This window comes from Melopsittacus undulatus, chromosome 3, assembly GCF_012275295.1.
Source record: "Melopsittacus undulatus isolate bMelUnd1 chromosome 3, bMelUnd1.mat.Z, whole genome shotgun sequence".
NCBI classification, from domain to species: Eukaryota; Metazoa; Chordata; class Aves; order Psittaciformes; family Psittaculidae; genus Melopsittacus; species Melopsittacus undulatus.
In genome coordinates, this window is record NC_047529.1 from 45,517,902 (window position 1) to 45,541,895 (window position 23,994).

The 23,994-nt window shown below is 37.5% G+C and overlaps 1 protein-coding gene and 1 long non-coding RNA gene across 3 annotated transcripts in view; one reads left to right on the forward strand and one right to left on the reverse strand.

Moving 5' to 3' along the window:
- Window positions 1-3,374: 3,374 nt before the first annotated feature.
- Window positions 3,375-11,438, reverse strand: LOC115947187 (uncharacterized). The gene is made up of 2 exons (XR_004081135.2): window positions 11,087-11,438; window positions 3,375-5,340 (listed from the first exon to the last, which is right to left on the reverse strand). It is a non-coding gene; the product is annotated as an uncharacterized lncRNA (long non-coding RNA).
- A 39-nt stretch (window positions 11,439-11,477) lies between these two features.
- SENP6 (SUMO specific peptidase 6) overlaps window positions 11,478-23,994 on the forward strand; it is a 73,483-nt gene continuing 60,966 nt past the window's right edge. Inside the window, exon 1 of one of the 2 annotated variants that reach the window (XM_031052638.2) lies at window positions 11,478-11,758. In XM_031052638.2, the coding sequence (XP_030908498.2) occupies window positions 11,707-11,758 (52 nt within the window). In that variant the 5' untranslated portion in view covers window positions 11,478-11,706. The remainder of the gene's footprint in view (window positions 11,759-23,994) is intronic. The other variant, XM_005153305.3, reaches the window with a different exon arrangement.

Below are 23,994 nucleotides of genomic sequence, written 5' to 3' on the forward strand. Positions count from 1 at the left end.
GTTGCTACAGGCCTGTAAGTAACCATGTGTGAACAAGTTTTTTTAAAAATAACCAATTTAAAACCTGGTAAGAAAACAACACTTTGCCTGTGGACCCTCAGGGCTACCTTGTTTCTTGTCTCAGGGTACAGTTAGTCCAAGTGTATGGCATTCCTCACATGCTGGCCAGTGCTGGTGGTTGGATGCTGATCTCCTAGTGAGTGAGAAGCTGAAGTAACTTCCGTCTTAGAAGAAGAAATAATAATGCTGTTGTCTCTGAACTTTGTAACATAGGTTAAACTATAGAGAGCTGTGAACTGTATCAGCTAAGGACAAATTGGTAAGGAGGTCAAATATTCTTGTTGCTACTGCTTGTACAAGAGAATTTGGAAGGCTCTCCTTCCCTGGGCATAACAGGATCTAGTTAAAGAGTTCCCCTGTTCATAGCATCAGAAACCATTTTAGCCTGCGCTCTGACATACAAGCCTTGACATCTAACAGCAGTCACACACTCTTACTCTTCAAACTCTCAAGCTTTTTTCCCCATTATGTTTCTATGTTGTTTAAATGTTTTCAGCTGAGCTATTTCCCCACTTTGCCTCCGTGAGCTGTATCTGGATGAAAGCTTTTCATTTAGAGCATTCAGACCTCTAGGATCTCATGCATTTGCTTTTTGTTTGGGTGAAAAAAACCCCAAACCTTAACTTTCTCTATCTTAAATGAAGGTTTACAATTAAGTGTGGTAGTTCCAACAAAGTTTAATCCAGCAGAGCACAATACGGTTAGTGCTTTCTAATATCCCTGTGAGAAAGATGATAATAGTTGAATAGTTCCTCATTATTATTTCTCTGGGGAACCGTTCAATATTTCAGAGTGCTACCCACTTTCATTTGGATACATTGTCTCATTGTTCTCTATATATTATTATGGGAAAGCAGATACTTCATGAATCTGCCAGTCATCTAATTGATGAGTGTCAGATTTCTTTAGAGCTAGCAGTGGTTGAATACCAGCAGTATCCACTTGCTTAGCTTTTAACAATTGTCAGAACATTCACCAGGTATTCTCTGTAGGTTATTATTACAAATATACCTAATATGGAAAACGTATTCTGCAGCCCAGCTGAGGAAGTGGATGACATTTTTTTGTCAGGAGTAATTCTTTGTGTTATTCCTTGGTTTTCTTCATTGTATTATTCTTGTTTTAAAATCCTTTCCAAATTAACTGATTGCCATCTGGTTTGCCAGAGTTTTGTATCAGTGTCATGCAAAACCCTTCCAATTCCAAACAGACATTCAAGGGTATAGATAAATTACCAGAGATCTCAACTTTGTCACCTTGATCTAGATCCAACAAAAACTTACAGTTTAATTATTTTTCAGCTGCAGTGTCTAACCCAGCATCCAGAAGCAGAAATCAAAACTTATGAGTTGGGTGCTGAGGTACCTTATCCAATGTCTCTAAAAATATATCCCCAGGTTCTCTGAGACAGTCCTCTATGAAAAATGTCTCAGCTGAAGAATGTAAAGGGCTGAATCAATGTTAAGTCATTCTGCTGGTTTAAATACACACAAAAAAATGAAGTTCTTCCAGCATTCTTTATGTATAAATTAAGTAATATTGTCTGCATCATTTTAATATTTGGTCAAATAAGGTATAATTTGTCTTTCTACAGTCAATGTAAACCCAGACTAATCACAGTGCTGTTCTGTAGCTACTCAAAAAAGATGGTCTGTGTTGAACTCAGGCCACATCCATATTGCAAAGTGAAGGTGAAGTTATGTATTTAAACATTGATCAGACATCGGTGTAGGCTGGGGAGATTCCTGTGTCTAACCCATAAGGCACATAAAGTACTCAGAATTGTCTGAAAATCAAATTCCTTTTTCTTAGACAATGCAGCTGATTTATCCTACTTTAAGCATTAAACTGGGCTAGGGAAGAATCTTGACTGGTTTCTCCAGACCTACCTTATATTCAGTAGAGTAAGATAGGCAAAAGGGAACTCACATCTCCAGGGAACTAAATTTTTCTCTGGAGATGCTCTTCTGCCTCCCTAAATTGTACAGAAATTACAAGGTACATATAACTTCCCCATTTATTTAAGTACTTACAGTTAAATGGGATGATTTCAGGCCCTGAAGTCTGACAAAAGCCTTCCTCTTTTGAGTTTCCATATGCTTTTACATAGCTCCCTACTCTGGAAAATAATCACGTAAAATTTCAACTCTCCTGGTATTATTTTTAAGAAGTACCAACGATTTTCCTCCCATAATTATTTAGCCTTTATATTTTGTATATATACAAGGAAATAGATAATTGGAAACTAAAAACATGCCAAAAATTCATTTGTGTAATGTTAATGCAGGATGTTAATGATGTTATAACATCATGTTGAAGCTTACATGAAAATTTCTTCTAGTATTTATACATGTACAGTACCTCTGCAAGCCACACTGATGCAATTTCCTTTAAAACACATATATAATTTTGTAAATCCTTGTGTAGTTAAATCACCTATTAAACTGATGTTCTATTTATGGAATAATACAGCACGTTCTATAGCAATATGTGGTCATGCAAAAAAAAGGCCCTATCACACAGACACAGGAGGAGACAGTGTAAGGTTGCTATGGGAACCTTAGCTCTAAATGGTCTGGCTTTTGTTGGGCTTAAAATCTCAAATATTGTGTTGCATTAATTATATTTTTCTTGAGGTTCTTGCACTAAATATGAGATTTGTTGGATTGCCATTTCAGTCTTACATGTATGTATGAAACATTTTTAAAACAAAATGACATGTGCTAGCTAATACAAGAAAATAAGAATGCTGTTTATTACCACACTGAATTACAACACTAGAAGAGACTCAAGAAATAGGGACGAGATTTTCTTTCTATTCATCTAGCTAAATTTCAGCTATCTGTATCCTCAACTTACTGAATATGGATCATGTAACCTAACTAATACAGTAAAAGTAGCACTGGGAGGGAACCAAAACAAAAGGCAGGAATGGGGTGGCAACTGTGGAAGAAAAGGGTTGTAGAAATCTCTGTTGGAGCATGTGAGGGATTTTGTTACTGAAAGAGTAGGAGGAAAGAAGCTGAAAACAGAAACTGAATAAAAGGAAAAGAGCCAGAGATAAAGAAGAGAAGAACTTGAATATTGACAGACAAGAAGCTGAAGGATTGCATTTAGTGCAGGAGTCACAGGGGGAAGTGAGACAGTACTGGATAGAGAATGAAAACAAGGTTAAGTCTGTCTGGGGTGGAGGAGAAGATGGTAGCTGATGGGTTGCTATTAAATAAGCTGATGAGGACAGTAGCAGAACTCAAAATATCTCAAAACTATGAAAACATTGTTAATCAGATCCTGCAAATCAGAAACCACAAAACCACTTTAATACAGTTTAATATAAATAGCATATATATTGTTCTAAGGCATCCTTGAATCTTCCACTGTATGAAAGGATCAGAGTTTCAAGTAGTAATAAAGGAAACCTTCCACAACACCGAATTTCTTCCCAATATATTTCAAGTGTCATGATGATGATTTCAGTGGCAATTTTTTCTCTTGGAAAACTACTTATGAGTAATGAATAAGATTTAGTTTTCCTTCCCTGAAATTATACAATCTATTCTTAAGAAGATTCTATTTCACTCGCTGAATTTTCCCTAGAATGATTACAATCTATTCATCCTTGTGGGTGGTACAGAGTCTGGAATTTTTATGATGAAAACTGATACAGCACTTTAAAACTTTTCTATGCTGAAAATCAATACATTTAGCTTCAATACTACAAGGCAGCAAACAGCACAGACATTAATAATAGGTCAGCTCCATTTCAAATGTCCTCATACGGTAACTGTAATTTAAACAGGCTGCTAAAATTTCACATTGTTTTAGCAACCATAAATCCTCAGTCAAAGTACATACATCTTCAAACTGGCAGAAAACTGATCAGTTTTCATAGCTTCTATCTTTGTTTTGTTTAAAATTAAAGAAAACAGTGCTTGTGATCTAAGTACCTTTTAGAGAAATTTACATAATTCGATATATTAAAGCAAGCAAACTTAATCACAAATTACAGGGTTTTCTGAAAAAAAGAAATAGTGATTAATGTCTTCATAATATTAAAAGGAAGACTACCTTTTTTCTGAGCACTAGTCTGAGTAATATGCTTACATATGTTCACAATATGTTTAAAAACTCCTGTAGACCTCATGCAGCCAAAAAAGACAAATAACTACCAAAGTGACTCTCAAGAATTTTTCACAGAAAAAGGAGTGAAGCACTAAAACCAGTCTAACCCACTCCCGTAAAAATCTACAGGCCGATCATACCCTGGTTATGTTCAGAGCAGTTAACATCTCCTTAGCTTTTGACAAAATTAATAGCAATGCTACAGACATTTTTATGCGACATGAGTGTGTTATTATAGAGGCTGCAATGATTTCTGACAGGACTTGGCGTGGTAGCAGCTATTCCCTGACCCCATTGTCTCAAGGCCTCTTGGCCTCCTTGTTTTAACAGCTACATGTGACTACTTGAAAGAGGCTACAACCTGATGGTACCCATTAGGAATACTACACCAATGACAACCAGATTAATCTAATTTTTATACATGTAGCTAATGATAAGGATTATATATGCCTGGAATGAATCAAAGAAAGAATACATAACACTGTCATTTATCAAAGAGCATAAAGACTTAGAGAATCTTCAAAGTTACAACACATGCTTGTGATAGGCCACTTTATAAACTGGGACAGCTTGTTAACAAATCCTGCAGAACTCACAAATCACTATGAGTTAGAACATCCCCTCCCGCTGAGATGTCCTTATACAGTATTATACAAGACAACTCCCATTTCTTTAACCTCCCCTCTTTCAGGGCTCTTACTGCTTATCCAAAGTTTTCTACAGATTATCAGGGCTGAGGCCATGACTCCATGAGTATTTCTTAGCTCTTATTTCATAGGAATCTTACTAATCATAGTTTGGCTATCCATATAATTCTCGAGAAAACTTCATCTTGCATTGAAAACTTCATGTTGCATTGAGCCTTCTAAATACGCACTCCACCATTTGACAATTACTCTGTTTCATGTGGATTGGTGCTGTTAGGATACACCTCCATTAAAGAACGTAAATGACATCTTCAAAAATAGCAGTGGACATCCACATCCTTCTAGCAGGGGAAGTAATATCTCAGAATGACGTTCCTCATCTTGTAGAAAAGAAGAAAAAGACTAAGAAGAACTTTGGACTTTTACACAGATATGAAAGTCTTCTTACACATCTTTGGGAATCGTATTCCAGTCTTCCGAGGTTAAGGACAGGACTAGAGTTCACAGGGATCTGGATAAATGAAAAAAAATTATTTAAAATGAGCAAGATGGTACACAATGAAGACAAGTAGAAAATCATGCACTTCAGAAGGAGGAATCAACTGAACTAATCCAAAATGAGATATAGCTCATGGTTAGGGAAAAACAGTACAGAAAAGGACCTGCGATTTATGTAGGATTACAAAATGACCACGATCCAACTATGATTTTTTTTGACAAGTATTTTAGGATCTATTAAAGAGAATTGCAGTATGTCAGAAGCAGAAGAGAGTAATTTTGCTTTATTCAGCTTTGGAGAGACCTATATTAGTACTGCATCCTGTTTTGAATATCCCACTTTAAAATACAGACAAGTTAAAGAGACTCCAGAAAGATTAAAAATAAGAAATGAAGGAAGACTGAAGGAACTGTAGAAAAGACAGAGAAACACATCAGCAATATCCCAGTATAGAAAAGTTATTCAAAAGTGCAAAGTGAACTCTAACTCAGAAGAAACTTATTTCTAGAAAATATTATTTAGCTTAATATGGAAAAACTCCCAGCTTTCTAATGCATTGTGGTGACTGAAGATCAACCTTAAATTGAGATTTTTAAGGTCATATGCCAATGACATTTTACATCTTTACAACTTACCTCTATGCAGAAGAACAAATTAAATGTGTCCTTTACATCTTTCAAAGCCTGTATTGGTTAGATTCTCTTCTCTGCAGTATTGTCATTCCTATATATGTTCTTACTGGTTCCACTTCACAGATGACACCAAGTACACCACTGTACTTAACAACTGAAGTACACAAACAGAAGCACGTCTAGATCTTTAATCTCCCTCGTATATTGAGAAAAAGGTTTTGGAAGTTCTGATTAGAAGGGGAATTTTAAAGAAACACACTCAATACCTGTGCCAGCAGCATGAGCAGTAGGGGAGTATGTCATGCACACTGTCTATAGGTAAGATGTAGTGATTTTTTGCCTCTGCTTTCATTATGATTATGATACAATCCCTTGTACATAAACCTGACCTTTCTTTGCTTTAGTATGTATTTTTGCCTGTATGCACATGGGTTAATATCTGCTGGTTTGCATGCCCTTGGTGTAATTTATTTTTATAACCATGAGTGGATATATACAAAAGTTTCCTACAGGAAACATGTAATAACTTTTGATAAAAGATTGCCTTAATTGCTCTGAAACACAAGCATTCTTAAAGCTTTAGACAAACTGGTTATCTAATGAAATAGGCAGAGAAAAGGTGCTCCTCTAAGATGCATCACCCTTTAGAAACAATTTCAATTAGGTATTTTCTGTTTCTTTCATGTATTTGTTTAAATTAGACATCTCTACCAACATAAAGATCTTGATTCTAACGATTAATGACAAAGTATCTGTAAGGATTTCAGCTACAAAACAGTTTCCTTTTCTGATGGTTTGAGACCATTATAAAGACCATCTGCAAGTTCTGCTAGCTGGCAATTAAGAACATGCATTTCCTTCCATGTGATTGTGAGAGTGATTTCTGTATAATTTCATACCAAAAAAGTTTCAATATCTATTAAATGTGCTTAAAACTACTTCAGAAGTTGACTTAGGCATATTTTCCATTGATTTGAAAAGCATGAGATTAGAGACAGGGGCTGACCCTGTACATATATGCATAGTATGTTTTATATGCTGGATGCTTTTGGATGCCTGGCATGCCTTAAGCAACAGTCTGAGTCTTGCTGCGCTATTATTTTTATTGCAGTAAAAATAATCTTTTATTTTCCTGATTACACAGTCTTTGATTTTAGTTTTTCCTCCTTTAAATCATTTAGAACTTCTGTTCTTATTAGTGAAATTATTAAAAGAGCTATGCTGAAAAACAACACTGTTGCCTAACCATAAAGCTTGGACTGCAGTTGATAAATGTATTTCATCAGTTTGTATATAAAAATATATTTCCATTACAGAATCACCATAAAAATATTAAGAAAAAAAGAAAAGTTTATTTCAGATTACCATCAATTACTTCAGGAAGCTTACAGCAACTATTATAAAGTGCATCAAAATATCAGTGAAACAAAGCAACAGTTAAATGAAGTATCTTTTACATAGAAATTTTGATCATACACTGGGAAGTATATTCACAGAATCATGAATCTTATGTCCTCCCCTTTTAACACTTACAAAACTATTAACAGTTTTGCTTTTCTTTAGTTAAAGATCAATTTTGCCTCAAAATGTGTAATAAAGTAATTACTCGACATACATTACTAAGGAAAATTAATATAAAAGATTGTCCAAGTTTTTTCAGATGGAATATTTTATATTTGATTTATAATTGGTCATTTCTTCTTTAGTATGATTCCATGCATATATTTTAAATTACTCTCTTTTATAGTTTTTCTTAGGATCATAATTATGCTTCTATTTAGGAGAGGTCATTGATGTAATGGTTATGGGCTGCGCACCAAAAAATGGTCAGGTGTAGCCCAGACCCTGCACAAAAAAACTGTTTCATTTCCAAAAGCAATAACTAATGCTGTGTTGTGGCTAACAGTGCTAGCACATCACTCTTTATATCGGTAAATCTCATTTTGATACTTAATGAGTCATAATTTTTTTAGCCAGAGTTGCTTGACCTCACTGCCCAACAAGAGAAGTTGCAGATTTAAAGCAAAACTGTTTCTCTTTCAATGGTTATAATGCAGTGAGATAGTGCAGTGAGGCAGTCACAGCAATGAATTTATATTTATTACAGTAGCAGGGAACCTAATAGGTTATTTGTTTATTATGGCTATTCTCCAACACCCAGTATTGCAGTTTGAGGTAGGCTGACCAGATTTAAAAAGCAGGCCTCCTTCAAGGAAGGAATTACAAAAAAATTTTATACAAAGTCACAGTGATCTTAAGTAATCTGTAGTTATCTGCTACCTACTTGACAAGCTGTCTTTGATACCAAAACTTAATATAAAACTTTTCCACATCCTGATGTATTGTAAGTCCTGGCACATAAATGAATGGTACTTTTCCATTTGGGATGTTACCAAAGAATTAACTGTAGTATGTGAGCTATCCTGGGATAAAATAAGGTAACCCCGCCCACCCCAAAATTAAAACATTAGCTTTAATAGCAAGAAGATGTTGCAAGCACAAGAGATAAATTTGACTTCGCTTTAAAATGCACAGCAAAAAATCAGGCATCAGGTCATCAGGACAGCAACAAAATTGGTTTCTAGTTTGGTTTGTTTTTTTTTTTAACAAAGGACATATGTAGATTGTGCATCATCAATGCATTCAAGGGACAGTTCTAAGAACACCAGTGGGAAACAGTGAAAAATAATTAGCCCACAACCGTTATTTTCTGAAAGGTAGGACTGTTAAAGAGCACTGATTAATAGTCTATGGAATGGGTTCAGGGCTTGTAAATAACAAAAAAAAAAAAGTCAAGATGCCTATAAATTCCCTTAAACTTAAACATCTGCAATTTACGTAGCAGTAAAAAAAAAAAAAAAGTTATGTACACTACCACAATTATATAAATTGCAAAAGTGCAATCCCAATTCCATTTTATTTCTTTTGCAAGCAAACAGGAATTTCTATGGAGTAGCCAACCCCATTTTGTTGACAAACCTTAAAAAATCTAGAGGAAGCAAGAAATAATTGGAATTGTAAATAGAAAGAAAAAAAAAGTCTTTTTTTTCCCCTGTAATTTCAGTACTTAATAATCTAAGCCATAGTCATTAATAACGATTTTTTCATTGTGGGAAGGAAAAAAATATATTTCTAGGGTGAAACAAAAAGACTTCATCATTGCCTAATGAATTAATCAGCTTTTCACTTTATGCAGTGCTGAGCCAAAAGAGCTGTGCACATGTAAGCGTTTGTAAAATTCAGGATCTCAGACTGTGTCCTGTGAACAGAGGAACCAGTCAACATGTAGTGGCTGCTAAAGGCCAGGTAGTAATGATCTGATGCATTTCATCCCTGGAATCTTACCCCGTGAATGCAATTAACAGTTTGGCTGAGAACAGGAAGAAAACTCAGTAAATTCTGTATGACTTCCCCCAACAGGAAGGGGGTATGCTGATTTTCTCTTTGTCATTGATGACTCAGTTACTTCTTAAACATGAAGAAAATCCTCTCGTTCTATGTAAAGTTTAAGCCACTCTAAGGCTGAGAATAGACTACTAATGAAAGCTTAATGAAAAACAGATGAACAAGAGATTTGACTGCACGCTATTCTCTTGCATCCTTCAAAAGCTTCAAAATAAATGAAAAAATACTACTGCAGTCAGATGTAATTTTGAGGTAGCTCTTCTCTGTAGAAAAGTAGATGTTAAGATTACCAATCAAGAAGTCTAAAATCAACCATGCATCTAGATATATATTGGTAACTTTACCTGCCATTTCTAGTTTAGAAGGTATCATAATCTACACTGTGCATCAGCTCACTAAAAATAAGCTATATTTGATGCCTTGACTTGGATCAACAAAAGCACACTACTGTGTATCACACATTTATTCACAAAACTCATAATCCTTAGTTTTTTTTAAAAATAGCGAATAACTGAGTAGACATGAAGCAGTCTGGTCTCAACTGTACATAAGAACTTGGTTTTGTGAATTAATGCTGTAACCTCTGCAGTAAACACTCCATCTAGACAATGTTCTGAGATACAATAGGATACTTTTTGAAAATTAGATTCTAGATTTCCATTTTTCTGGGGTTTTTTGTTTGTGGGCTGGTTTATGTTGCTGTTAGGATTTTGTTTTGTTATTTGTTGGTTTTTTTTAATTAGGTTTCTACTGAAGTCTCGTGGTTTCTGTATAATTACCTTGCACCAGTTTTACCTATTATTTTTTCTTTTTATTAAAATGAAATATTTTATTCAGAAGCCTTTTTTTCTAAGGTGATTCTGAAGATCAGGGCATGTTGGCCAGTACTGTTCCAGCTTTTGGAATTCTTTCTAATCACTCATCAGTTCTGGTGGTGTGAAGTAGCATTTGGGGAGCAGCCTGACGTCTCATGGTGTTTTCTTCCAGGCCAGTTCTGCACTCTTTTATCTGCTTCTGTGTACCTCTTGCTCGTGTAAAATCTGAGCATTCCTACTTACAGTATTTTTAAACACTTTGGCTTATGACTATGGTTGGTGTCAATAAGGAAAATTCAGTTTTTAATTTCCATACGCACTAGGTACTTGAACTTACCTAATTTAGGACTTTAAGTCTTCACACTCTCAAGTTCAAGCATCTTTGGGAGCTCATTTTTCAAGCATTCGCAATTTTTGGAACTAGCTACTTTAAATTAGACATAAAAATTCCCCAGTTCTGGAGGAAAAATGGGGTCAGGAGAATGCAGATGAAGGCACCCATTCAAGAAAGGAGGATCTACTTTTCCCTACCTCAAGACTGTCACAGTTTACCTCCCAGATTTTAGAAGTATTTTTCATACTTTGGCTTCACAAGAAATCTTTTTAAAATGTAAAACCTCACATACTAAAAAAAGGGCTTTTAAATTCAAATCCACCTGAGAGCATGACTTGCAATTTCTGTATAGTTGGCTTGGCAACGCTGTTCGTTTTGCAGAATCCAGTTTTGCATTTAAATACGCCTTGATTAGGCCACAGGTTTTATGATTTGTAAGAACTCCTAATACCTGCGTGGCCTCTAACCCAAGTGTGAGCACGGTGATAGACGAGCGGGCCCCAGAGTTGCGCCATGGGCTTCCACGCTCCTGAAAGTCCATTCATTTTACGCAGACCGATCCACCTCCTCACCTCCCAAAAGCTGCCGCTTCCGAGCTGATCAAGGGGAGAGAGGGAGAGCCCGAGGCATTACCGGGCGCAGCCTTACTGCGGCCATTTTATCGTCTAGGGGCCGCGGCTTCCCCGCGGCCCCCAGCGCGGGTGCCGGGCCGGGCGAACCGGGGGTGCTGGCAAGGGTGTGCCGGTGAGGTCCCACCGCGCCGTTCATGGAGGAGTGGGGCGGCAGCGCGACGCGCATCGTTCCCTTATCCTCCTCGCGTGCTCTGAGGTACCGCCGGCGGCGACCCGGCCAGGCCCGCCTCCCCCGCCGGGCGCCATCAGCGACTGCTGGGCCAGACCTAGTCGGCAACCGCTCGGGGGACTGCTGGTGGCAGGCTCGGTGAGGGAGGAGCGGGCGCGCTACCGCCGCTTCCTCCTGCACGGGGTCCGGAAGGCAGCGCGGCCCGGGCCGCCGTGCGCGCGGACTGGGAGCGAGAGAGGGCCGGGCCTCGGCGGCGCCGCCGCCGCTGCGGGTCAGCCAGCCTTCCGCAGTGGGGGTGGGCGGCGGAGCGCGCAGGCCGGGGGAAGGGCCAGGCCCCGCCGTCTCTCTGGGCGATGGAGTGAGTGAGGGAGCGAGGCTCGGCAGCAGGAAGATGGCCGGTGGCGGCAGCGGCGGTGGTTGCAGAGACAGCTTGTTTCTGGAAGGTGAGTGTATGGCTGAGAGGGGGGGAATGGGGCCCATGGGCTGCGTTTCCCTTTTGGCAACCAGTAAGGGGCACGGTACAGACTGGGGAATGGGAGAGGCGGGCGGGCGTGTGTATGTGTGTGCATGCATCTGAGGGGTAGAGGGGGAGGAATGGGTCCCCTTCGGGGGACGACGACAATGAGAGGTGGCTTCGTGGTGGGGGAAGGGTGGGTGCCGTTAAGGGGTGGTTTGATGTGGTGAAAAGAGACCTGCTTTTGAGGGAGGGGTTAGTTAGGGTGATTCTGTTCCTTTTTCTTTTATTTCTTTTAATGTTCCGGGGCTTTGGAAGTGCAGTGGTTTCTTTGTAGGGGCTGAGGTCTGAGAGTAGCCTGAGCTTGGTGCAGCAGGGCCGGTTTTGCAGCGGGAGGAATCTTCTGTCGGTTGGTCGGTGGGCTGGTGAGCGGCCGGGCAAGGTTAGCGCTAGGTGAGGAGGGGAGGCCAGGATTGCTGTGCCGCCTCCCCGCTGCACTGCCTTGCCTTCAGCCGGCTCTCAGGCCCCGGCCTAGCGCGTACCCTTTCACCCCACCATAAAATGAGGCTCGTGTGCTTCTAAAATACTGTTTTAAGTGTTTGGGACTGAGGTTAATTTTGGGAGGGGGGATCATCCTTGCATTTATGAGACGAGGCTGATGATGAATTTGTCTGTAGCAAGTGAAAGAAACCTTTAGTGTATATAAAGCCTAGAGTAATTTTTTTGATGTAAGGGTTCGGTGGTTTGTTTGGCTTTTTTTGGGGGAGGGGGGTGTTGGTTTTTTGTTTTTGTTTTTGGTTTTTTTTTGCTATAAAGCTATTAATTATAATGTAGAAAGTCTCCTGAAATTCGAATGCTTTAATTGTTGAGACTTCAGTTTCACCAATACAAAAAAAAGTCTGATATTGTAGTCTTACAAAATTGCTATAAGCACATATCCTGATGACATAGGCCAATAGCCTGTTAAATTCTGCTAAATTACCATGATGATAACAAAGAAAAATACATGTTAATGAAATAAATTACTCCTCATAAGCAGAGTTTTTCAAGTCAGGGTTAAGTTTAGCATTGGAGATTTTGCAGTATGTTTATTACACAGAGCACACATCTCTTGCAGGTTTTCTCTCGCTGCAGTATGTTGGGCTTTGTTTTTTATTCCTAGATGTTTTGGAATAGAGGTACTGTGTGAACAAAAATATTGCTTGTTTTGTGTAATTAATCTGAAATTCTGATGTTCAGAAACTCTTTCTGCTTAACAATGGCTATTATGTTACTTCCCTTCTACCTTTAAAGTGGTGAAATGCAGACACTGTTTCTTCCTGAACTCTCTCCACAGAATACAGTGAGCTTTGCTCAGACAACTAAAAGTGTCAAGGTGATGATGACTAGTCGCTGTCTTCTGTTGTACACCTTGGCTATCTGTTGTTTGGACAGGTGGCTAAGGCAGATTTCATACATGTCACCCACGTTTTCTACTTAGGAGATCTCTTTCCAAGAGCAGGACCAATACAACACTGTGTAGCATCCCCATTAGAATCTTTGGTATTCCACGGCTGGTGAATAGAGTTATCAGCTGGTTTTGTGTTTCCCCAGTATTTGGGGGTGTGTTAATTTTAGGACTGATGATCTGATAGTGTGTGAGTGCGCATGCATGTGTGAAGCAAAACTAATGTGGATGGTGACAAAAAAATTCTGAGGATGGCCCAAGTCCAAATGGGATGGTAGTACTATACCAGATCTAGTAAGAGCTGGTAAACTTTGTACTGATTTGAAACAAAGGAAAAATAAGGCTTTCTGACGTTGTTTGAGAGGGATGAGATGTACTTATTAGGGATGTTGACTTTATAGGAAAATATAAAGTCACAGAATATATATATTTATAGGATTTTTTGGCAATCTGTAATCTGGAGCTGAGAGCACATTAGATGCACCTAAAGATGTTAGAACCACCATTATCCAAAGGTGAGACAAGTGCAAGAGTGCTAGACTTGTGAAACAAATGTAACACGGACAAAAACAGGGATAAAAGTGTATAGAGTAGGAAATATGGCAACTTCTATTGCAAGATGATGGTTAATCCATGAACCTATAGTTACATCTATAAGTAGTCTGTGTATATTTCATTAACTCTGTTGAACTCTATGTAAGCAACAATCAAAAATTGTTTACTTGATGTTTTTGGAAGTGTTATATTAAAGGCTGGTAAAAAGGAAGGGGAGGACTCTTTTGTCCATCACTGGTGTTAAAGCATAAAACTAATTATGTGCCAAATAGATGTTAGATCCATCACTGATTAAATTCAGTCTAATGGAAACAGTGCTGTTTAAATATGTACCTACATGTGTATGTGTGTATACGTATATATACACAAAATTCTGATCCTGTCATGCTTATGTTGAATATCAGTCAGACTTAAGATAAACATACAGGTAAATTAAATAAATTGCTTTTAAGTGTGATGGTTGTTCAGAATTTTGGTTTTGATTCCACATGTCTAGCAAGATACTCATTTAGTGTAACAAACGTTACTATGAAGAAATGTGGCTGTCATTCTGCTGTTAAAGTGCTTCCTTTTAATATTTTTATTATTTTCTTCTCCAATAAAAATAAAACAGTCTTTCTGGAAGGGTGTTCCTTGAGTCATTTATCTGTTGCCTTTCTGGTAATGCTGTTGTTGAATACAGTGATTCATACTGGTACATGTTTTTTGTCCAGTTTTGCATATCTAATGTGTCATCATTATTTATCTGTGCTGTACAGACTGTTCAATGGAAAATGTGAAAAAGATTCTTAGAACTATAATGTTTGACTTTTTTTTTTTCCCAAAGCTGCATTTGTTACCCTTCTGGAGTAGTGCTAGTAGTCAATATGTTGTATACAGTGATATACATGGTCTGTGTGTTTACTTTTCATGAAGTGTCAGGACTGTTAGACTTTGGAAGTGTGGAAAATACCTTATTTTTGTTATTTAAGCTAGTTTGCACGTGGAATTAGTAAAACTTTTCTGAACTTACTTTCCTAAAGTAAGGTTTCTAAGTTATAGGCAGAATATGCAGAAATTCACAATAACAAATAGCCCTGTGGCATGCGAATTCTTTCCTGACTTGGAGAAGTAGGAATTTAGTGATTCCCCCTTGAAGGAATTCCTGTGTTTTTGAACTGATAGTCACACCTAAAATAAGAAACAGTGACAGGCAAATCTTTTTGGATTTAGAACAGGGGGATGTTCAGCATGTGGGAATGGAGAAGACTCCTAATCATTCCCCCTGGAGAAAAATTGTGAGAACTTGTGTTATATTCAGCCTCCTTGGGTATTGCCAAGTTGCAATGAAGTTGTAATTTCTCTTTACCAGCCTTTCATTTAAAGCTTCCCCATGTTTGTGCAGTTGATAACAGACAAACTTTCAAGTATTCCTATATGCATCTATTTTCCTGATGAAAGGAGAAGCATTTTGTTCCTTCCTGCCTTTTTTTTTTTTCAGTCTCCTGATGGTTACAGTAGTGATACTGAGAACCAGTATTGAATTTTCTTTCTGAGGATCTCTTTCCTAAGGAATGTTGCTGATCCCTACCTTGAGAGCTGCTGAGAGATTTCAGTTTAGTCATGACAGGAGTTTGCTCAATTTTCATCCTGTTTTCTTTCTCTTTCCTAATAACAGTAGAGAAAACTGTGTGGACTTCCTATTAACAGCAGCAACAGAAACTTCACAGTTGTCTGTCAGAGGACTTTAGAAGACTGCTTTGTTTTTCATTCAGCTCACATGTAAAGAATTGCCTTCACAAAGTAAGGGTTGTAGACTTGTGTATTTTCTTAAAGGTAGCTGAGATGCTGGAGTGGTACAGAAACACACAGAATTTATATCTTGGTGTATAGACACAGAGCTGCCATTTGAAGTGATCAGCCTTTCTTGCCTTTTTCTTCCTTCCCCTCCCCGTCTTTTGATCATATTGAGAAATCATTGACAGGAGTAATACAAGTTAGGAGGGCAGAGAGGAGTTTATATTCAGGTAGAACACTTGAGGATTTTCTACCTTCTGTGACTCTATTTTTCCCTTAACAGTGAAATTTAGTTATTAATTGTTATAACCATTCCTGGAGCAGTCTGCTGCTTTGTTTATGGCTGAGGAGATTAGTATTAGCTTGAAAATGAGGGGAAGGGATATTTCAGGTATCATTCACTTTGTTCTGTGTCTTTATCATAATCTAAGCTCCTGCTCTATGATGTTGAATTATTCTTTGGTTTGTGTCAGTCCCGTAAATGTCCAGATGTGTTCTGTTCCTTTCGTCTGTCTTTCTTTAGAGTAGTTTTTGATCGGAAAGTGAGAAATTTGTGAATTTTCCATGTTTGCTTATGTCTCCCAGTCTCTGACCCATTCAGAATTTCTTTTCAACACTACCTCTGTGTCTTTTCAGACCTTTGTTCAGATGTCCTTTCCAGAGTTTTAACACTAAGAAATCTTATTAACTTCAATGATAGATTATATTCTAGGACCAAAATCCACTTGCTGAGAACTGTTTCTCAAAGTGAGACTATTTTCTGTCTTATTTTTTAATATGTGCCTATCTGACTTTTGAGTAAGGCACCCTACTTCTTAAGACACGTAGAAAAATGATAAAAATAAACTTATTTCTTAATGCTCTAAAACACATGTGGTAATATGCTTGGTAGCACATTCTTAAATAATAGCCTGTGTCCAAGTCCTCTTCTGCATCATCATCTTCTTTTTAATTTTGAGATTTAGGATTCTAGAAGCTCAGGTTTGTCCTCAGCTTTCTCTGTTTGAAAGCATCTGTGTGCAATATTCTGGTTTTCATTATGGAGGCATTTATTATTTGGTAGTTTTGCCTAAACAGCTACTACTGTAATAATTTTGCACGAAGTGGGACATAGAAGCTTCAGGTGTAAGAGTAACTGTCTCGTATGTGATGCCTCATTGATTATTTTCTGGCACTCTTTCCTCAGAAAAAGTACAGAAATTCTACTGTATTTTAGTGGAGGGGGGAGAATGTTCCTAAAAGAGATCCTTACACTCTTCTTTATGTAAGTAGAAATACAAAAGTAATAGTAATAACACAAGTAATTACAGCAATATGTGGCTTGATACAAGCATAAACCAGTATTTTGCAGATGTCTGTTTGCACAGATCCTTTTATGATGATCCTATTTGGATGTTTTAGTCTTTTGCTTCTTGTTTTGTGTTCAAGGATAAAATGTAATAAATTATTTATTGTAATGGCTTCAACAACAACTTTTGCTTTTATTACTGTTGTTTTTGTAAGACTGGGTGGATTGCAGTGCAGTGTCAGACTTTTTATGGAGTTTTAGTTGTGTCTCTTCCTGGAGAGAACTAAGGGGTTCCAAGGTGTGTTATGTTGTATCAGGTCCTATGCTGTGAGATTGATCACTAAACTGACCACTTTTAAATACTGCTTTATAAGAATATGAGGGGGTTTTAGGTCATAATGCATAATTTTGTCTCTTCCCGGTAACAGCTATTAAACCTGTTGTTTGCAGAGGAGTAGAGATCTCACAGGTAAACATCTAGGAATTTTGAGACACTTGCTTACTTCCATAAAACAGGGAAGTCAAAATCGGCGTCCCTGAAGCAAAGGTTTCAGTGCTGCCTCAGTATGGTTTGGTTTGCTTCTAACATGAGTTCATAGATTGGCAGAGTAGTCTGGGGTCAGGACAGCCAGAGCACTGAGTACACAGGACAGTGTGTGCCTCCATCTGTGTGTATCTTGCAGAAAGGAGTAGAAGAGTGTACAGAATAGCTGCAGGAGACTGAGAAAACAAGATAAACAAAAATTGAGCTGTTGTGGTGGGGGAGTTTGGAGAAATAAAGGCAACAAATTCTTTTTGGAGGTAAACCAGCAAATGTAGTTTTTCTCTTAGCTTGGTTGTTCTAAACTAAAAGGCACTTTCATTGGGGGAAGTAATTTGGAAAGTTAATTTCTTTTGGCTCATGTTTTAGCATCTATTTGGTTTCAGTTTAGAGGGTTTTTGAGGTTGAGATATTACATAGGTTGAAATTTGTCTAATGCTCTGTATTGGATTACTTTGTGCTTACATTTAAGAAAAATAAAGCACTAGCAAAAAGTTTACAGTTCTTATTCACTGTGTATGTAGAATTAAATCTGGTGGTAATTTGATCTTACACAATTTTTAAAAGCATGTATTATTAAACTTCCTTTTATGGTGTTCAGCAACCTACTGGGTATAATATTTTCAGGTGAAGTAAAATTTGGTGTCTTATGTTGGCCAAGTCAGTTGCATATGAATGTTGTGTTCAGAGGAGTAAATGGCACTTCAGTAGTGGGTGCTCAGCAGCCTGTATTGATGGATATCATGACACAGAAATAATTATCTGGAAATCTTTATTGCCTTGATCCCTCACAAATATAAGATGAAAAAAAAATGCTCTTATTTTTGCTGCTGAGGCCACAAAATTTCATTTAGAAAATGTGGAAAAGATAACCAGTTGTTCAATTACAGGTTAAAATCAAACTGTATTTTTAATAATTAAATCACTGCCTAATTCAATGACACGTTTAGATTGGAAGCTTCGTTTGAGAACTGCTAACATGGTATAAGGAGAGCTTAGTAGTTCATTAATACATAGACATATTTTTGAGATGTCTTTTGAATACTTTCAACAGAATGTCATAAAAGTACTGAAAACTTATTGAATTTTCTTGTATGGTGTAGTCTGCATGCACAGACCTGGGGATTGTGCCAAATGGAATTCAGTCTCTAAATTACAGTCTAGTATAAATCAGAATACAGAATGGCTAATGGTTATTTGGGTACTGTAGCTAACAGGGATGATTAAAAGTAAATAACTTTTGAGAAGATGTTTTATTTTGATTTATGGTTTAATGTCTGCTGTGAGTTAAGGAATTAGCATTTTGGCACTGCTGCTGTTTAAATAACTTTGAATAATCTGTAGAAGGAATTATGTTCTAATATATGAGGATAGTTGACTATTAAAAAGGATTGTAGCAAATGCATGAGTACTTATGTGTAGTTAATGTACGGTAACAATTTGCAGCATGGATAGCAAATTTGAAAATAAAGCTTTCAAAATAAACTGAAGAACAGTAAAATGATTAAGGTGTGATGCTATTGTCTTGTACAGGGTAATAATAAATCATGTGTATGAATTCCCTAAAGCAGCAAACTGTGACATTGCTGCTTTTATCTTATCATGCAGCAACTCCATTTTGGATGCAAAGCTGAATGGCAACTATTTATTGTTTCTCTTTGCAAGACTTAAAATTATTAATTGGTTTGGGGATAGGGACTAACAGAACATTATTGACTAATAAGAGGGAGTTATGTATTGCAGCTGTGCTGCACAGGTGGGGGAGAGATGCCTGCTTCTCTCCTCCCGATGCTCCCCCACCTTTTCCCCCTGCTTCAGATTGCAGTCTTGTGTGTGTCTTGTACTGTCCTACCGCCTCTGAGACTTACCAGTTTATTGCTAGAGAGGTTGAACTCGTTGTGTACAGTTTTCTCATATTGGCGCTTTGCCAAACCTCTGAATTTGCTCACTGAACCATAAGTGGGAGAGGCTGGACAATGGTTTGGACTGAGGAGGGCAGACAGACTGCATGTGAGAAAAGGGTATTCCTACTTTCATCTCTCATTGGTGACCTGTTAAATCAGGTTAAGTTGTAATATGTGACTTAAACTTTAGAATAAATAATTTTGTGTAACAGCAGCTTTACTCTTCCCAGGGAAATGCAGTTATTTTAAATAACAGGTTAACTTCTGTGCAGAACAAGTTTTCAGGCTGGAGACAGGAGGGAATAAATTAAAAAGCTGTGGTTATTCCTGGGTTGGTCAGCAGGCCTTCAAAAAGTTTTTGTTAATGGGTGAGCACTCCAACTGCTGCATGAGACAAGAAAACATTTCTGAATCAGTGTCCCAGTAATTCCTATGAAAGAATAATTTGGAATGAAAGCTGCTGACTACGATATATTTCTCTGACTCAATCTTTAGTGATGGTAAATAAAGAACAGTGATGGTCCAGAAACTGTACAAAGACTTCCTGAATTTTATTTGTTTGCTTTTAGACCATATAAGCTGGAGCTAAGTCTCCCTGTTTGGAGTTTTTAATATTTTTTTTTTTAATAAGACTTGCCACAAGGCTGGTTTAGGAATGATATATACCAATAATATTTGCTGGCATAATACTACATGATATGATTAATATTATGTAATCTTTGAAGTATATGTTTGTAAGAAACTGCTGCAGAAATATTTTTGTGAGAGTGTTTTTGTCCAGTGCTATACAGTTGTTTCACTTGCACTAAAATTCCTTCTTCTGAAGTACTTTTATTAATGATGTAGGTTACAGTGTCGTGTTTGTTTGGCATGTCCGATTTTTATGGCTTATTTAGCAAAATATGAATATCCTGATAACAGTTTAATACAACAGTCTAACAGAAAGATTATTCAAGAGCCTATTAGATGAGAACCTTAACTATGAAATCGATGTTAGCTTTCATATTTACAATTACTTTTGTAATTTCTGAGGGTCACTTCTAGAAACATTTACTAGAGTCCATTGTAACTGTATTTTTAGAAAGCCTTACTGTTCAAGAGGTAATGTAAGGATCCTTTACAACTGGAAATAAACTTTCAAAAGTTTACTCTGTTGGACTGCTCTGGTCCAGGTTATGATGATGGATATACCTGGCACAGTGGGGCACTAAACCTTTAACTGACCTTACCAGTTCTGCCATTAGGCAAATATATTTTATATATAGCTGAATCTTTACCTGTTGAATACCACCAAAAAAACCGCAACCTATTATTAGTGTAGTAAAGAAGTTCTTTGTCATCTAACAAAGCCTTTGTTAGATGGGAAAGGCACTGTTCCATACTTGGAAGAATTACTTACTGTGTGCACTGTGATCGAACTAACTGATAGATCAAGGTAAGGATAATTTAATTTTTGGGTGAAGGTGGCTGAAACTCGTCTCTAGTTGGAGGCTGGTGTCTTAAGTTGGATGTTTTGCTTCAGCTGTCTTTTGAGTGTTACCTGGAAAAGTAGGTTTGTAACTATTAGCAGTCAACAGGCTGATGTGTTATTTTGTTATATTAAAAATGGATTGGTATCACTTCTTCACTGCCTTTACAAGTAATTACTAAGAAAATGTTTGTTTTTCCAGGGATGTTAAAGTTATTTTTTAGCTTTTTATGAATAAATCCTACGTAGTGAATTTTAGTATACTGCAGTTTAGTTAATAGTTGTCAGTGCTCCTTAAACTCATTGTTACATCTGGTGAACTTTTATATTTCCATTACAAAGAATACTGTGATTTTAATGCAGTAACGTAGTTGTATTACGTCATGTCTCGTTGCATGGATGATCTCTAATTGCAGAGGAAATTGAAGTGTATAGTGTATCTGATATAAGCAGGAGGCTGTTGCTTATTTGTGTTGCATTTCTCCGGTTTTTGTTTTGTTTGTTTTCGTTTTGTATTTTTTTTTTTTTTTCCAGCCAGACATGATTTACTTGTAGGGTCATTTTCTAACTCTTAGAGTCCCCACATATGGGGGTATATTGAATGGCCGTGCAAGTAATTGTGCCAGCAATTTACAACGCAGCCAGGCCCCCTTAACTGCTCTGTGCTGCTCTGAGTGACAGTCCTGCTGCCCCTCCCAGAGACACTGCACTTGCTCACAGCTTTGCTTGAGTCAATACCAGCACTTCTCTGGCTTCATGGCGAGTTGGCTGAAGGAACTAAATTGGCAGAAAACTAATCCTCAGGGGAAGTGTTGGTGGAACTAGTCTGCATTACTTTTCAGCCATATCAGCGTTCTAATCCAGCTGACTGCTCTCATTTGGGTATGAAAGCTTGCCAGTGTCACTAAGAATGGTGTGTGTGGGGGGGGGGAAAGCAGGTCTTTGGCCTTTACAGAAAAGCAAATGCGATTTTTTTCTCACAACTTAAAATTTAATTGTCTCTTTCATACTCCTTTCATCCTTTCCCTATTCAGATTTTTCTGAGGTGTGTCTTTTTCGTTTGGGCAAATTATTGATTTTTTTTTTTAATTGAGGTTTTCTTTATATGTGCTTTTTTTGCTGCCCATTTCAGATGGATTTTGAGCAGCTGGCAACATCGAATAAGTGTCTTGCTTTTTTTTGGCTTTAATTACATTTTAAAGTTTTTTCTTTTGTCCTACATTTGTGAGTTATTTTCTTGTAGAAGTCATGGAACCATTCTGGACTTTAATTTCTGTATGGTTTTATAGTTTTACAAGTTTGCAGAAAGTGTTAAATAATACAAATTCTTATTTTTTGTTCTTTCTTCCCTTTGGTATGTAGATACAGTGCTTTATTTCAACCTGACATTCTAGTTATTGCAGCAAACCTGGAAGCCTAAATGTTGGTTGTCAAATTTCCAGGTACTTAGGCTAGGTTATTAATCTTACCTTGCCTTTCAGCACTTTATAAAAATAGATTGTTTAGTGTTGCTATATTTTCAGTTGCACAAGTTTAGCTTTTCTTTAGGAAGGTGGATCCCATGGTGTATGGCTGAGTCTAAAATCAGAAGTGTGTAAATCAGATGTATAATATCCTGTAATGTTTCCTGTTGTGTTTTGCTTATATTATAAAACTCTTTCACTGTTTAGAATTTGAGATCATATGTGATTAACATCACATACTGATTTGCCACACAAATTGTGTTCTGGAGTTCTTGTTTGCATGTCATCTTCCTTGAAATGGCTTGTTAGCTTTATATACTTTTTCAAATTTTGAGAGGAAACTCTTAGTTCAGAAGTTGCCCCTAGCCTATCCATCTTCCATTTTTCCTTATAAAATAGGAAGATAACTCTCCTATATTTATATTTCATATAAAAATCTTAAACTTTCTCCTTACTTTCTGAATTTTTTAGTATGTCTCCAGTCTAGCAATAAAGGCCCTATATAAGTAGAGAAATAAAGTCATAGTGCTAAAGAGTAGAAAAAAAACCCAAACTTTTTGTTTACTTATTTTTTCTCTTTTTTTTCTTCTTGTTTATTGTTGGACCCTTGTGTGGAAAGTTTGAATGGATAACAGACAGAAAAGTGACTGAGGTACTTCATTTTGGGAGTGTTTGCGATGATAGTGCAGTTTCCTTAAGTGATGCTTTGTACCTAAGAGTAGTCACTGTTTTTGCCTGATCGCTGGTTGGAATCACATGGATTGGAACCTTCTGTCCCAACCGAGCCCAGCTAGATCAGTTTGCTTATTTGGTCAAGATGCAGGACTTTGCATTTGTTGTTGGTGAACTATGTATAGTTCTTGTCAACGCATTTCACTTGCCTGTCACGTCCTTCTGAATTGTAACCCTGGCTTCCACTCTGTCAACTGTTTCCCCAAATTTGGCATCATCTACAAACTTGTTGAATGTACTTGGTCCCAGTATCCAGATAATTGATGAAGATATTAAACAGTACTGGCTCCAGTACTGATCACTATGGGATGCCAGCAGCTGGGTTTGTACTTGTAGTCATAACCCTTTGACCCCAGTGGTCCAGCTGGTTTTCCTCTCACATTCTCATTCATTTACTCAGTTCATGTCTTTGTAGTCTGGCTATAAGAACCCTGTGAGAGACCATGTAAAAGGCCTTGCAACACCCATTGCTCTCCCTTTACATACACAGCCAGTCATCTCACTGTAGAATGCATTTGGGTTAGTCAGGTTTGCCCTTGGCAAATCCATGCTGGCTGTTCACTTTCTTGTCATCATGTAGGTGGGAATGGATTCCTTGAAGATTTGATACATAACTTTATCAGGTGTTGAGATGAAGCAGACTGGTCTGTAGTTCACCAAATCATCATGTTGCTCAGCTTGAAGATAGGTATGATATTTTCTCGGTCATTGGAAACCTTTCTCATGCCATGACTCCTCAAAGATAATGTAGAGAGGCCCAGCAGTGACATTGGCAAGTTTCCTTAGCACCATAAAATACATCCTCTCCGATCCTGTGATCCTATGGACTTCTGCTTGTACAACTGGCTTATGGGTTCCTTAATAATATCTTCCTTGTCGATGGTGGTGTTGCATTCCCACATATTGTGCTGGTAGACTTGGGGAACTGGGAGGTCAGGGCAGAATTTACAAGTGAAAACTGGAGTAGCAAAAAAAAAAAAAGTTCAATGCTTTCCATGTCTTTTATCACTAGGTTTCTGTCTCATTGAGCAGTGGGCCTATGTTTTCTGTA